This window comes from Podarcis gaigeae (genome assembly GCF_964106915.1).
Source record: "Podarcis gaigeae genome assembly, chromosome: 5".
In the NCBI taxonomy this organism is placed as follows: Eukaryota; Metazoa; Chordata; class Lepidosauria; order Squamata; family Lacertidae; genus Podarcis; species Podarcis gaigeae.
Genome location: NC_139681.1, coordinates 31,300,085 through 31,315,301, shown reverse-complemented (window position 1 = coordinate 31,315,301; position 15,217 = coordinate 31,300,085). Strand labels below are relative to the sequence as shown.

The window sequence follows — 15,217 nt, the reverse complement described above, 5'->3', positions numbered from 1 at the left end:
CCAACCAATGTGCCATGGCACCCTGGGGTGCCTTGAATGATCAGGTCAGGGGTGTGGCAACAGTGGCCTCTGTTGCTCTTTCCTTCCCTCTCTCCTCTGATGCCCTCTTGTGTCCCAAAGGCTTGTAAAGCTGTTTATTGCAGCGGCTGTGGCTCTAAGTTCCATAGGTGAATGGTGCCTCTGGGAGGCACCACTCTCTGGGGCGAAGGGGTGGTGGTGTCAGCTCAGAGAACAGGGATGGCAGCAGCTGCTGCCCAGAGGTCTTGGGAGATGAGAGGAGACTTAAGGAACACTCCACAAGAGAGGGTGTTCGAAAAAGGGTGAGAGACTGCTATCTCCGCAGGCAAGGGGTGACATAACTGGGCCCCTGACCCCACAGGGTGCTGCAGAAAGAATGTAGTTGGTAAAGGAACCGTGGACTCAAAAAGGTTGAAAACCTCTGCTTTAGGCATTAGAATCCTTTGCTAACCACTGTGAAGTAATCAAACTTCCAAAAGGGGCATATATACCGGTAGATAAGAGAAGAAAACCCTAGGTCAGTTATTCACAAAAAGAAAGTTGCAATTTTCTAATAAATGAGAGCTTTGTAGGGGAGCTCGTAGACTCGCAGCAATGATGGATGAAGACAGTACAATAAAAAAGTTCTAAAGGAAGAAGGCATGAGACAGAGAGATGAAAAATAGGAGGGCATGGTCTTTAAACATCAAGAACTGTAGCTGCAAGGATTTTTGTGGAAGAATTGGGGGCGGGATAGTAACAGGACATTCCTTGCACATCAGTTTATGAAGGCTATAGTGAAACAGAGAAACTACATGTTTAAGCACATTGGAAAAAAGTTTACTTTGCTGAATTGTAGCCAGAGAGTGAAGAACTTTCAGGGAGCACTTTGTTTCTCTTCTGTAATCTCTCTGTTTGCTTTATCATGCCCAGTAAGTTGAGCCAAGTGCACAGAAGTGGTGAACCAGTTAATGCTTTGTGCTTGATTGCAATCTTTGTCTAATCCGGTTTCCTTCTGCCTTTGCTTCTATTCTACCTGAACCTGGAGTTCTTAATACTCTCCAGCTAGCTCAGGCTTCTTAGCATCCTCTTTCTTCCTGCTCTCCCATTGGTTAGACCCTCCTCAAAGCTCCTTGCCCACCTTATTACAATCAGAAACATATAATGCACAACATTATACAGAAGCACAGTATTAAATATCTGCTCTTTGTGGTTTGTTGATTTTATGGGATGTATGGTGTCTCAGGCTGGCTCCCATCTAAGAAGCACCCAAGCCTGAAGGCACTTCCCTTTGGAGACAGAACGATAGTTCAGCCTTTCAATCTACTCTGTGACATTTCACTGTGCAGAAACTGCCGTCTTTGCCTTATTAGGATTTTAAAACGTGACTGTGCAAAAACCAATCCAAAAATATGTCTCAAGTTGTATATAATGAATGCATTTTATTCAGGGCCAATATTAAGCTCTTTGTAGGAAAGATCTAAAGTAGGCTTCCTCAAACTCAGCCCTCCAGATGTTTTTGGCCTACAACTCCCAAGATCCCTAACTAGCAGAACCAGTGGTCAGGGATGATGGGAACTGTAGTCTCAAAACATCTGGAGGGCCGAGTTTGAGGAAGCCTGATCTAAAGAGACCTATACATCAAACAAGACAGGAAAATTAATTTCCCAAGTCAACATCTGTTTCCTCCCGCAGTGCAAAGAGTAAGGGCTTGGCAAGAGTTGTGCACTCCCCAGCAATGAAGACTTAAAGCCCTAAACCAGTGGACTCTTCTGAGGAGTGAGAGCTCCAGTATATGCAGAGAATTCCCTAGCCTGAAACAGCTTCTCCAGTCATTTCAATGGAGAATGAGGTTCCATGTGCATTTTGGTGCATGTCAGTTACTTCCACTGGAATCAGCTAGGTCACCCAACTGCTTGAGTGTTACAAACATAGGAATTTTGAGTGGGGTAATTAAACTCTAGATATAATCAGGGTCTTTAGGTTGAGAGGGGACCTTTATCCTGTACCCAGATTAGCTCAGGAAGGGAATGTAACTGCAGCTGAAAACAGCGCCGCCTAAGCAATGGGGAGCACTACAATGTGTTGATTTCAACTTGGGTTTTGTTCCAGCTGATCCAGAACGACTTGGACGACGACGACGAGCAAAGGAGTCCAAGCCAAGGGAGCCTCCGCTTCCGACATAAGCAACCCATTGAGCTCAAGGGACCTGATGGAATCCACGTGGTCCACGGGAGCACAGGTACTCTGCTAACCTCTGACCTCAACAGTCTTCCCGAGGATGACCAGAAGGTGCTGGGCCGCTCCTTGGAGACACTGACTGCCGACGGTGGGGCGTTCTGTGACAAGAACGCCCGCACCGAGTCTGCCAAATCCACCCCTATGCACAAAATGAGGGAAGTGATCATGGAGAGCCCACTGGAAATCACAGAGTTATGACTAGAAGTGGCATCGCTGGTGTAGCGCTCCGAGGAAGCCTGGCCCCACGTAGACTGCCGCCGCCGCCAGAGAGAGCACTGACCAAGGGACAAGAGGGGCAGAAGAAAATCCAGAGGCCTCGGTCACTTGTGCCTGGCCACCACCTGTTCCAGAAGAAACCTGACCAAGACAGCTGTTAGGGCAGCCTTGGGGAGCCTAACCCCCGGGGTGAAGGGTCTCAGGACTGTTTGCTTCTACCAGGCACTCACATCATTAAACTCATAACTTTTTAAATTTTATTTTTAAAATATAAAGTGTTAAAAAGAGCAATGGGGAGGCCCTGAGGCACAGACTTAAGGCTAGAATTGCAATAACCAGGGTGTGCCATGATGCCCCATCGGTGGAGATGACCAGGCTCTCCCAACAGGTCCTGGGTTGCACCAATTACATTCTTCCACCATCAGGCTAGTGGTGGAGATTGTGATGATGGGAGAAGATGGCTGCTAACCAGCTGCAGCTAAGATGCTATGACCATCAACTCGCACAGAGCAAATTGTGTGATAACCTTCAGGAGGCTCCATAAATCTGTTTGGCATTTATCTGTGTTTTCACCTTTCCAGAAAGCAGGGGGTTGGGGAGAAACTGAAGCCATTTCTTCATTTTGCTGGCCTACCAAAACACTGCAGCATCAAAAGAAACAAGAGTGATATTAATTGAGGTTCTGAACGTAGAGTGTTTTGTGTGTACTCCTTTTTTTCTTCTTCTTTTGTTTTCAAACAGTAAAGTGTTGAGCGTTTTTGGAATGGTCTGTCAAAGGAACCAGAAATACATAATCCATGAATTTAGTTAATCTGTGTTTGATCTTTCCCTCCCAGCTTGGGCACAGAGTTCGGTGCTTGTTTGGGTTAAGTACACACTGCTGTAGGGGCTGAGGAATCAGCGTGGTCATTGTGCTCATCTATATACCAGCATGTACATTCTCTCTCCATAAAACTATCAAGAAGGGAAATGCTAAGTGTTTCTTATTCAGAAGTGTGTATACGATGCAATACACACACAGTGAAAGGTCTGCAGTTTGAATAAACTGTGCCCATTAAGCTAACCTTTAACATCATTCTACTTTTTATTATTCAGGTTTACAACAGGTCACTTTGTTTGCTTAACAAAAACCAAGAGTCCATGTCAAATTTGTAAGAATTGTTTAATGTTTCTTAACTACAGAAGCATTGGTAAAATGCTCATTATAATGTTCTTTTGGAATAACTGGATAATTTCTCAGCATGTATATTGAACAGGTTCACACACAAGTATGGAACACAGGAGCTCCATTACTTATAACAGCTATGTAGACATGGGAATTGTGCCTTGCGAAAACAACAACAACAATTCACCTCATGCTGCCTGTTCTAGATTATCCTGATCACTTGCCGCTACTCCTGAAGTACAGAGAAAACACAATTAAAATTACTTGTTCCTTAGTTTGTAGGTCAGCACTCAACCCACCTTATTGGTAAGTAACAGCCATGGATTCATGTGCTAATTAGTCTAAAATTCAGTCTACCTAACTACACCAATCCAGCAAGGGAATAAGCAAACCACTGATCATGCAAATTGTTTTGTGTCCAGTACCTATTTAGCCATTTAATCAGCCTTTCATGCCGATTGTGATACATATCCCTTTGAGGACCCTAGCTGCTGCCTTCAGAAAGAACAGGGTTACATGTGTCTCCCCCAAATAGGAAAGGATGAACTTAAACCAAGTTTAAGTTCTACAGGTAACAGTATAAGTACCCATTAACTGCCTGTACTTAACATGTGCAAATGGGCAGCCCCTTCTCTCCTGAGACTTTGCTTCTGTCTACATCAGAAATTTAAGAGAGCTGAAATCCCTCCATATAATTAAAATTATTGTGTCAGTTGACCTGTCTTAAAGAAAATTCTAAGCATCTCCAGGTAAAAAGAATCTCAAGTAACAAGACTGGGAAAATATATTTGTTTAAAGCAGTGCTGCCGGCAGAGTAGACAGTGGACTAAGTGGCCCAACAGTCTGATTGGCTGTTCCCAGCACCCCTTGAAGAAAAGCAATGAAATATTAAAGCAATTTAAATGTATAGTATAGTTGTACCTTAAAAGGCTAGCTAGACAAGGAAGGTATTGGAAATCTGAAAATGCCAACTTAAGCAGCCAGTTTTGCAATGATCGTAACACAATTTACCCATTTTAAAACAAGAGTCTTACCAAAATTCTCAGCTATTCAAATAAAATCCCACCACAGCCTTTTTCTTCCCTACCCATGTCACTTCCCCACCATGGATCTAAAAGTAAAAGTAAATGTATGGTAATTCAGAGTATCACAAGCAAAGGAAACATTCCCCCTGCTTTTTTCTTTTTCAGCAGTATAGCCACCCAACGGACAGCCACACTGCAGAAGTGTGAAAGGAAGGTGTGGTTCTGCCAGTGTTTAGACATTTCACCATTTCCCACCCGGCCAAATTCCAGGGTGCATTCAGTAAAACCACAGCCAACATTCTTCCACTGGCAAGGCTTCCTCTAGTTCCATATATGGCGCTTGCAGTATTCAGTGGCCTATGGGGAAAAGAGAGGAAGACTCAAGGAAGGCCATTCTCCATTCATAGCACAACTCATAAGAAAATGGGCTTATATAGGAAAACAGGAACTTCAGAGTATCTAAGATTTCCTATTCATCTTGCTGTCAACTAAGCTCACACCAGGGATCAGGAACCTGAAGCCCTTCAGATGCCATAAGATTCTGAACACAGAGACAATGCCAATACAGCTACATACCTGGATGTGCATAATGGTGTCATCCAGTCCCATTGATAAGGAGTGAATGCATATCCCTACTGCAAGATTGCTAGATACACAGCTATAGGTGGATAAGGGCCAGTATATTCACACATAAGATGTTTGAAGAGCTCTACAGGTAAGCACTTGGAAGCAGAACGAGTTAATTTAATCTGACCTATCTGAGCTGTGTAACAGTGTGTGTCTACTACTTATTACACCTGCACACAAATTTTAAACATACTCCCCCAATCCTATATTCCACATCACTAATATGCACCTAGATCTTCTGTAGCACAGAGGATTTTCGTTTCAAAGACAATCGCCTTCCATAGAGTCATTTCACCTGCTCCTATTTCGGTCATCGGGTCACATTCCCAGAATTGTATGCTGCAAAGAATGCTCCCATTTTTAACTGTGTTCAATTACTTTTTTTATCAACTCCATCTCACTGTATTGGAAAGCTTGATACCACCCCTACTTACTTGGCACTGAGCTGCAGTCTCTGCATTCTTGCACCAGTAGCTAGGGCCCCGGACACAGACTTCCATGCCTACAAGGTGGGACGAGGGGCAGGCTCCTATTTTCTGTGGGGCAGAAGAGTACAAAAAGGGACCATTACATTTATGCAGAATCTGCCTCCTTTCTTAACTGCTCCACGCTCCTTTTTAAGTTCCCCAAAGCCTCCTTCAACTTCACATTGCTCCCCACTTTTCAAAGCAGGCGGTAAGACTCAGGGTAGCTCTAGGGCCGCCTGTGGCTCTCAGCACGGTAGCCAAGTACACAGTACCAAAAAGGGGGGACTGTGAGACGTCTCACCATGGTGGGGGACATTGTGACCTGTGTTGCCTGCTCAGTCTTGCTAGCCAGGTGCTAACTAGGAGGGCAGCTTGAAGGTCCTTGCTGCTCTTCTTTCCTAGGTTTTCTTTAAAAAAAAATATTTGGACTGGGCAGCCATTCAAATACAGGACCCTTTTCAAAAAGAGGGCTGCCCTTTCTGTAAAGTAGGACACACAGCCAACCCCAATCTTCAAACTGATTTTCAAAAGGGCCAGCTATTTGACTGTGCAAGAAGAGAGAGAGAAAAAGTGGGAGAGAGAAAAAGTGCTGTGCAAGAAGGGAGAGAGAAAAAGTGGGTGGTAGAAAGAGAACGTCACAGGGGGTTGTCCTACCCACCAAATTACCCCCAACAGGTGGGAAGGGGCTTTTCTGCCCCCTGTTTCACAGCAAGGATGCAATGTGTAGCCCCGTCCAGCAATCATCAGGACCAATGGTCAAGTACCATTTTCTTCTGCCCCTCTTGATGGGAGCTGGAGTCCATCCACAGGTTACCTACCCAAGTTTTATAGGTTCAGTTTCCTTGTGAATAGTGAGACTATTGGATATGTATGGGATTTTTGTGGTTTTGTTATTTGCAAAGGAAATAACAGTGCAATCATATATACGTGTCAGAAGAAATATCCCAGGTAAACATATCCATTGGATTGTGGACAAAGCTGTTTGCCAGAGATCTCGCTCAAGAATGAACAATTACTTTAGAACATGACTTACAGCACACACAAAGGTTGGCTCCATGACCTGCACCAGGAGGCGGACGGCAGCTGGCTCATATTGCACCACGAGTTGATCACACTGTAATAAAAAAAAACAAGTTAAGTGACTCTCAGCCTTTCTCCTAGGTACAGCCCCCAAGAGTGCAACTGGGTCTAAATCTTTTGTTTTCTGGATTTAATTGATTAAGCTGAATTTGCAGGGTCTCAGGACAGGTGGAATGCTCCCTAAGGAACCTCATTAGTCTTATCCAAGCCATCTTCATTTCTACAAAACCCCTAAACAGGCAGCTCTCTTGGGTTATGACTATGTCAAAAAATATTTGGAAGTTCTGCCCAAGAAGTAACTTCGGTATCTGCTTCAAATTTTTTACTATGAGCAAAATTTGGTGGCAACACTAAAAAGGGGGGGACACACAACATTTGCTTCAGATGCATTTCAAACTATAAGTAATTAAAGAAGATAATATTTCTTCTGGCTTGCAGAATAAAGCTTCTATGTAGCTAAACCAATAAAATGCCCACCACTTTTGGCAGGAAGACAAGGCAGAAATCTTCAGCTCCTTGACCTCCTCTCTCCTTTTAGAAGATCTCCCTTTCACAAAAGCCATTTGGCGTACTTACGGGATACACCAAAGCTTCTGGCAGCAACTGGCAACCCTTAGAAAGCATATTTCCAATCTGTTCCTGCGTTTGATTCTTTTCCAGCTCTTGATCAACATATGTAACAATGAGTGTACACACATGGCAGACTTCACTTTCACTGGGTTTGGTTGGTTTCAATCCTTCTTCCAGAGCTTCCATCTCTGAGGAGAAACAAAGTTTGGGAGTTATCAACCTGGAAAGATTACTTTTTTATATATAATATTTTTTATTGCAAACTGTTATTACTCTTTTTACATTGAATGCCTCCTGAATGCAGCTCTTAACAAAAGTTAAAACCACCCATTAAAAACACAGAAGCAATGAAGCAATATAAATTAGGACAAAAGAGAAACCAACTATAAAAACAGAAACTAGCAAAGGCAGATGGAAACACACCGTCCATTGAATGCTCAGGAGAACAAGATGGTTTTTTGTCTGGTGCCTAAAGGCTGAAGGTAGGTGGCAGCCATTTGTCTTTGGGAAGAGCATTCAATCATAATTGGGGTAACATGACCAAGGCAGCCACATCTCTGGTCTAACCTCAGAATGTTAGAAGGCCTGACAAGAAATCTTGTAAGACCAGGCAAGTTGATATAGGAGCAGGTCATTGCAATTAACCCCCACCCCACGCCCAGGCCACATAACATGACAGTGCAAGCAAGTGCCATTACCTACCAAAGCTCAAAGAGATATCTCTGGGGCAAAGTCTAATCCTCATGCACACAGCTTCAGGTTTAGTTGCATCCAGGAGCATGTAGAGAATAGCCTTTCCATAGGAATCAACTAAGTCTTTGCATTGGTCCAGGATTTCATGGGGCAGTATATAGCAGACTTTCCCCATCTGGTGGACTATTTCTTGCTGAAACATAAAAGCAGAAAGGTATGCTAAGGAGGAAGGATGGAACTTATTCTGTAGTCGGTGCTAACAAGGAAGGAGATGTCAATTACTGGCAGGAGCAAGCCAGCCAGCAGTAAATCACAACGGGCAGGTGAACTTAACTTTTTCTTAGAAAAACAGGATCTGCACATGAGTGCCAGGCCTAATGAGCACAGCAACTCTTATTCAGTCGGCCTTGCCCCTATGAGACAGTTTCAAGGACTGAAGGTCCCTACCTTCCCAAAGCTGCCTAAGTCCTCTCCTCTCCAGTGTTTTCCCCCAAGCAATCTGAGATGACGCCTTTGTGAAACTAACTTCTCTTCCCTCTTCATACCTCTCCAGGTTCTGGGATACCAGATGGGAAGGGAGGTTGTCACACCAGGAGGCGTAGACCCCCATGCCTCTTCACCAGCCTGACATACTTCTGCTTCTTGGCCTCCCTCACGCCTCTCTCCTGCTTCAGCTTCTACCTCTGATTCTGGACGTCTCTGCCACAAATACCGTATTTTTTGCTCTATAAGACTCACTTTTTCCCTCCTAAAAAGTAAGGGGAAATGTGTGTGCGTCTTATGGAGCAAATGCAGGCTGCGCAGCTATCCCAGAAGCCAGAACAGCAAGAGGATTCACTGCTTTCGCTGCGCAGTGATCCCTCTTGTTGTTCTGGCTTCTGAAATTCAAAAATTTTTTTTTTCTTGTTTCCCCCCTCCCAAAACTAGGTGCGTCTTATGGTCTGGTGCGTCTTACAGAGCAAAAAATACGTTACTTCCTGCTCACTCAGCCTTGTTACCTCTTCAGCTTCTGACACCTCCTCCCCCCCCCCCCCCCGTTTGCTCCCTCTGACCTCTCATTGTTGTCCCACCACCAATCCCCAGGCTCTGAGCCTTCTTCCCTTGGGGGTTCCCCAGCTGCCCCCCCCCAAATTCCTCTGCATCAAACCAGTCCATGACCTCTATGAAAAGCAGGAGGAGAAGTTACTGTCGATCTTAGTAACTGAACCAAGGTGACCACAGCAAAGGAGATATGGAGTCCTTTTGAGTGTTGGGTAGAAGGAGGTCATGTTGACAGGTGCAGTTTCTCATGCAGATGTAAGAAAAGCTGCACCTGCATGAACTCCCTTTTCTGGTAATAAGAGACAAACTGAGACAGGCAGTTTCCTCAGTTGTTCCTCTCCTTCTATGCAGCCCTCTAATGTTTCAACTAGTCCCCTCCCAACCCATGTTTCCATATCAAGTGCTGATGAAAGGCATCCTATAAGTTTGAAATGAGACCTTCACTCAACTTCTCATAATGAGGAAACCAAGAGTTTAGATTCCTGCATTGCAGGAGTTTGAACCAGATGATCTTTGGGGTCCCTTCCAACTCTACGATTCTGCGATACTAGCCAGTGCTCTCACATCCCAACTTCCCTCGCAGTAGCAGTGGTGCAGGCCTCCAAAAGTGGGAAAAACCTCCAAAGAGAGCCCCCTCCCGAACCCTCCGCCATCACCCGATAGATGACAAGAGGTTTCCTCAGCCTTACTTCTGTGACATTCTCCTCCATCATGCCCTCTGCAATGGTTACTATTTTCTTGCATAAACCACACGCAAACTCAGGGCCTTGGGCATTTGATGTTTTCTGCCAGATTAAAGAAAAGAACAACAAGAAAAAATCAAGCACAACTTTCAAGGACAAGCAACAGTAAAATACGAAAACATTAACTCAAGCTTAGCCAAAATAACATTTTCTGTGGAATGCAGCAAACCTCCTTTTTCAGTGATCACTTTGGAAAAGTGCGCAAAACCCCCTGCCTATTCAAGGAAGCAATGCCTTCATTCTGAATCGACTTCATTTGCCTTCAGTGACATCAGCATGAAGCCAGACCTGACTGGCTACATAAGGCAGTGACATTGTCCAGTTCATGGAATGTTCTTATCTGTCTGGGATCAGCCACATAGAACAAACTGTCCAAATTTTCAACCGGCATTCTTTTTGCACTGACATTATGTCACTTATGATTGACTACCTAATTTCATGATGTCACCCCATTTACATAGTGATCCCTAGTTGGCTAGGATTCTCCATGTGACTACTTTGGGAACAGTAAACAGAAGGAAAACAAATTGTGCCAAAGCAGCAGCAAATGGGGGGAAACTATACCAAAAAAAGGTGGAAAACATGCAGAAATATCCCCAGAAAGAATGCCACATATATCCCTAGAAAAGGCATGACTTTTCAAACAGCCACTTTAAAAATAATACGCGCAATTCATCTAAAATTTCCTGAATTCGCTGGGGAGCCTTTGCTTAAATATTTCCTATTGAAATCAATAGAATTTAAAAGTTGGATTGTGCCAGTTAAAGAGAGATGAGTCACAGTGAAGTAAATGAGATAATGCATTGCAGGGGGTTGGACTAGATGATCCTAGTGGTCCCTTCCAATTCTATGATTTAATGCCCATGCAAAGAATCTCCCAGACAGGGGCCACCCATTAACTCTTTTGCTAAGGATGTGCAGACCCTGGAAAAGGTACACTAATCTTATTAAAAACAATTGCAATTCTCCTGCTTTTCCTCAGGGGGAGTTTCAAAATTCTGCATGAAAGTTGCTTTTGGCAAAATTCAGTGTCTCCCTAGTGTTGATGTGCAGGTTAACACTACTAAAAATTCATATCGAACGCCCTTGATATTCCTCTGATGTTTGCCACGCAGGAGTCTCCAGAGCCTCATTGCATTTGACTGTAGGCACAAATAAATTTAGCAGCTACTCTGCTCTGCCCATCTTGCAATGCTCTCAGCCTCTGCCTGCCCCCAGCAGAGCAGGAGGGGGCTTTTTTGCTCTTACCTCTACAGATTCCGATACTGTAGACAAGTCATCAAGGGGTTTAGCTGGCAGTAATGCATGAAAAGGCTCAGGTTTTTCAGAGTCACAGAAGGCGCCACAGACAGTCTTTGATTGCTGAAAGGGGAGGAAAAAGTTCCATTGGACAACAAATCTCATTTTCTCTTCCTACCATAAATTAACACGGAGCTACGGGAGGGTTGTGGATGTTGTCTGAGGGGAACGGGGGAGGGATCCCACATCATACTGGACAAAACCCTCCCTTTGCTAAGGTTACCTATGCCTTCACATGCTGCAGGTGAATGAAGAAGGAAACTGTGATTGTGATATTTGTATGCACCCACCCACAACATCATTGGGCAAGTGTGGATAAACACACACCCTTGTCAGGACCAGCTAGATCTGTTTTCAAATGGAAATCTACAATGAGCTTTTATTTTCAGAATGAAACCAGTTTCACAAGAGGTGCTTTTCAGGAGCAAAAAATATGGAATAGCTTAGGGTTGCCATATGTCCAGGATTTCAGTGATGGAATTAGCATCTGGGGGGGGGGGGTGTTGGTAAATTGTCAAAATGTCCAGGTTTTTAAAAAGCTCAACAACTTTTTGTGTCTGGATTTTTACTTCTTGAAATATGGCAACCCTACAATAGTTCTAGAATGTATGTGGAGTGCATTCTGTAGAAAAAGCAAGGACTCTATTGATCCTAGAACAAAAGGTGTGTATGCAGCCTTAAGAGTGGCTGGGGAAACCCAGCCAGATGGATGGGGTATAAATAATAATTTTTAAAAATAAAATTATTATAAGCTTCACTTCTCCAGTTGGCATTAAAAGCAGGATATATAAAAACTGCCGTTGTGATCAACCTCCCTTTCAACCTCCAAGTTCCCTTCTGTCAAGCAAAGGTGGTTTCAATTGTCCAACCCACAAATTATCAGCAAGAGTTGACCTAGAAATGAAAAACATTCTCACGTACCTCCTCCTGTGATCAGCAAAAAGTCAATCGAATTGTGAAGTGGGGAGGGGGAGAAAACCAATAGTTAAAATCATAAGAAAATAATTCAGAGAGTAAATCCTACAGCCTGAACTAACTAATCCACAAACTCGCCCACCCAATAGCATTACATTGCAAAACTAGCTGTGTAAACTTTCCTTGTCCAACAACTCTGTTTAGTGTAACAGGTGCTTTTCATGGGCCTATTCATGCTATCATGAATTAGAAGGTGCAATTCTTCCACAAAGGCAAAGTCTCCCACTCCCAGAAGTCAAAGCCGAGCTGCTCTCAAACTTAAGGCGTGAAATGAAGTATTTACCATTCTGGATATGGCTTCATTGCCTGAATGATAATGTCTAGTCACACTGCTGCCTTGGGATAAAGGTCAGCAACTGGAACCCCCTGGGACAAATCTGGCCTCCAGAAGGGGGAGCATCCTGTCATATTGATCTCCCCACTCCTGGACAGCATTTGACAAACTAGGCTCTGGACTTCAAACCTTGTTCCCACTATGCATGTTCATTTTACCCAGATCTCCTGATACTTGTTTTCCTATGTCAGTATGTAATGCCTTATACAAAAAATGATCAATCACATGTCTAGAATACCTTACAAGCCTGAATTCAGATATTACAATGCTTTTGCTGCTGTAAAATTGGCCCTGAAGTGATGATGCTTCTCTGCCTGGAAAAGGCTAGAGTGTAAATGTCTGCCTCAATCAACTTACCAATAGATGTGTCAGCAATCGGACAAAAACATGTGAATACTCAAAGGCATATTTCTTGCACTGTGGAGGGAAGGGGCGAGAGAGAGAAACAGCTTCAATAATTACTAACAAGATCAATCTATTAATTTCACCCACACCCAACTTGGAGAACTCCATGCTATCTCCGGAGCATGCAAAATTCTCACGCCCTTTTTGTTTCGAAATGCTCATAGGAGCAATCCTTTCAAACTTGATCGACGATATACAGTACAACAGAGGTACTGCCAGGACCAGTTGTTGCCTAAGACCCAGCACCTCACCTAACTTAGTGACATAGAGGGCAAAGCAGGGCATTTTCTGCTTTGACTTATTTTGTTCTTGTGACTGAGGACTTATTTCAAACTACTGCTGGTCACACCAAGGAAAACCTATTCATATGAAACGACTTGTGGCTCGTGTCACACTTAAATTAGGCTGCAGTTCCTATGCATACAATGCTGCCTTCACACAGGAACCAGCAACCTGATTTAAATGAGATATCAGGTATTTCGAAGCCCTGATGGATAAACTGTTCTTTCACAAACTCCACATCACTTTTAAATCACAGTTTGGGTGGAACGAAGTGAACCAATGACAGCTGAAATGGGGAACCTGTAGCCCTCCAAGTGTTGTCGGACACCCATTAGCCCCTAGGCAGCATGGTCTCAGTGGTCAAAGATGTGGAGAGTTTAGTCCAGCAGCAAGTTAGCCACTCCAAGTGTATGAGGATGGTTTGATTTCAAATGGCGTTCTAATTTAACCTGAATTGGAAAGCCCAAATATTATGTAATTACTCTTCTGCAACTTCAGATATATATATATGCAAGGAAGGTCACTTCCTTCCCCAGTTAATCCGTTACAGTACTTGGAAAAGTTAAACGTGTGACCACAGGCTGAGGGACAACGTCTGAAACAAGACATAAGAAATATAGTTGTGTAGATCCATCCTTTGCTTTGATTACCAGACGACAGACACAGGTCCTGAATATATATATCATTATCATTAGTGTCAAGCAATAAAATCCAGTTACCTCATTTACCAAGTCAGACCCCAGGTGTTCACAGTATTGTTCAGCATAAGAAGCAAAGGACTGGACAAGGAAAGAGCTGCTCTTGAAACCTTCCTTCATTTCAGCAATTACTTGTTGACAGTCTCTGCAAGGATTTTCTTCCTTCTGCTAGGGAATAATAATAATAATTAATAATAATTTATTATTTATTCCCCAGCCACTCTAGGCAGCTTCCAACAAAATACCAAAATACAATAGTCGGTTAAACATTAAAAGTTTCCCTAAATACGGCTGCCTTCAGATGTCTTCTAAAAGTCTGGTGGTTGTTGTTCTCTTTGACATCTGCTGGAAGGGTGTTCCACAGGGCGGGTGCCACTACCAAGAAGCCCCTCTGCCTGGTTCCCTGTAACTTGGCTTCTCGCAGCGAGGGAATCTCCAGAAGGCATAGGCGCCGACTCCATGGGGCCTGAGGGGGCCCGAGCCTCCTCAAAAATTCGTTTGGGGGACTCTGCCCCCCCCCCAATAATTTAAGAAAATTATTAGTTATATTATGCTTTGTAAAATCACAAAATTATGTTGGTATTTTTTATTTTCCTTGTTTGGCGATAGTTACCTTTTAAAATACATTCAGTAATGAGTTAAAACAAAGTCAGCCCCGCGAGAAGCGGGGATTCCCCCTAGCTCATTAATATTCACCGCCCACGGCGGCAGCCAATCGGCTGCCGCAAAGGGCGGGCCCTCACAGGTTCACTTAAGGTCGGGGCAGCCCGGGGCTCGCCCCTTTCGTTCCTCCAGCAGCAGCGGTTTGGAGGTCTTGGCCCCCCCCCCCAATATTTTTATAAGTCGGCGCCCCTGCCAGAAGGCCCTCGGCACTAGACCTCAGTGTCCAGGCAGAACGATGAGGGTGGAGATGTTCCTTCAGGTATACTGAACCGAGGCTGTTTAGGGCTTTAAAGGTCAGCACCAACACTTTGAATTGTGCTCGGAAACGTACTCAGAAAAAATGTTGGAGGGGGAGAAATGAAGGATTGTTAAGACTGTGGCAGGGAGGGAAAAAGTTAAAATTCCACTCTGCTTCCCCAATCGCACACCCCCGCAAACACATGGGTAAGCTTTCAGAGGCTGCTCTGGCTTACCAATGTATTATTATTATTATTACTATTATTATTATTTTCCTCACAAAAGCGACCCAAAGTGACCTACAAAAACAGTATAAACACTAAAATCAATTATAACAAATGCAACCAATAGGGTTGCCATACATCTGGAATTTCCCGGACCTAGCCAGAATACTGCAGTGGGAAGCAGTTTCTGGGCAGAAATCATAAATGTCCAGGAAAATCCAGATATATGGCAACC

General features: G+C 43.9%; 2 protein-coding genes across 3 annotated transcripts in view; one reads left to right on the top strand and one right to left on the bottom strand.

Annotated features, from left to right (window-relative positions):
• CDH23 (cadherin related 23) overlaps positions 1-3,517 on the top strand; it is a 394,671-nt gene extending 391,154 nt beyond the window's left edge. Inside the window, exon 68 of the mRNA XM_083740685.1 lies at positions 2,110-3,517. Coding sequence (XP_083596811.1) covers positions 2,110-2,436 — 327 coding nt within the window. The 3' untranslated portion in view covers positions 2,437-3,517. The remainder of the gene's footprint in view (positions 1-2,109) is intronic.
• Positions 3,518-3,597: 80 nt separating this feature from the next.
• Positions 3,598-15,217, bottom strand: part of LOC310845531 (prosaposin-like) — a 48,495-nt gene continuing 36,875 nt past the window's right edge. Inside the window, exons 6-14 of one of the 2 annotated variants that reach the window (XM_083740695.1) lie at positions 13,880-14,026; positions 12,831-12,890; positions 11,114-11,227; positions 9,812-9,907; positions 8,091-8,274; positions 7,395-7,576; positions 6,772-6,852; positions 5,706-5,807; positions 3,598-5,001 (exon numbers count right to left, since the gene is read on the bottom strand). In XM_083740695.1, coding sequence (XP_083596821.1) covers positions 4,966-5,001; positions 5,706-5,807; positions 6,772-6,852; positions 7,395-7,576; positions 8,091-8,274; positions 9,812-9,907; positions 11,114-11,227; positions 12,831-12,890; positions 13,880-14,026 — 1,002 coding nt within the window. In that variant the 3' untranslated portion in view covers positions 3,598-4,965. The remainder of the gene's footprint in view (positions 5,002-5,705; positions 5,808-6,771; positions 6,853-7,394; positions 7,577-8,090; positions 8,275-9,811; positions 9,908-11,113; positions 11,228-12,830; positions 12,891-13,879; positions 14,027-15,217) is intronic. The other variant, XM_083740696.1, reaches the window with a different exon arrangement.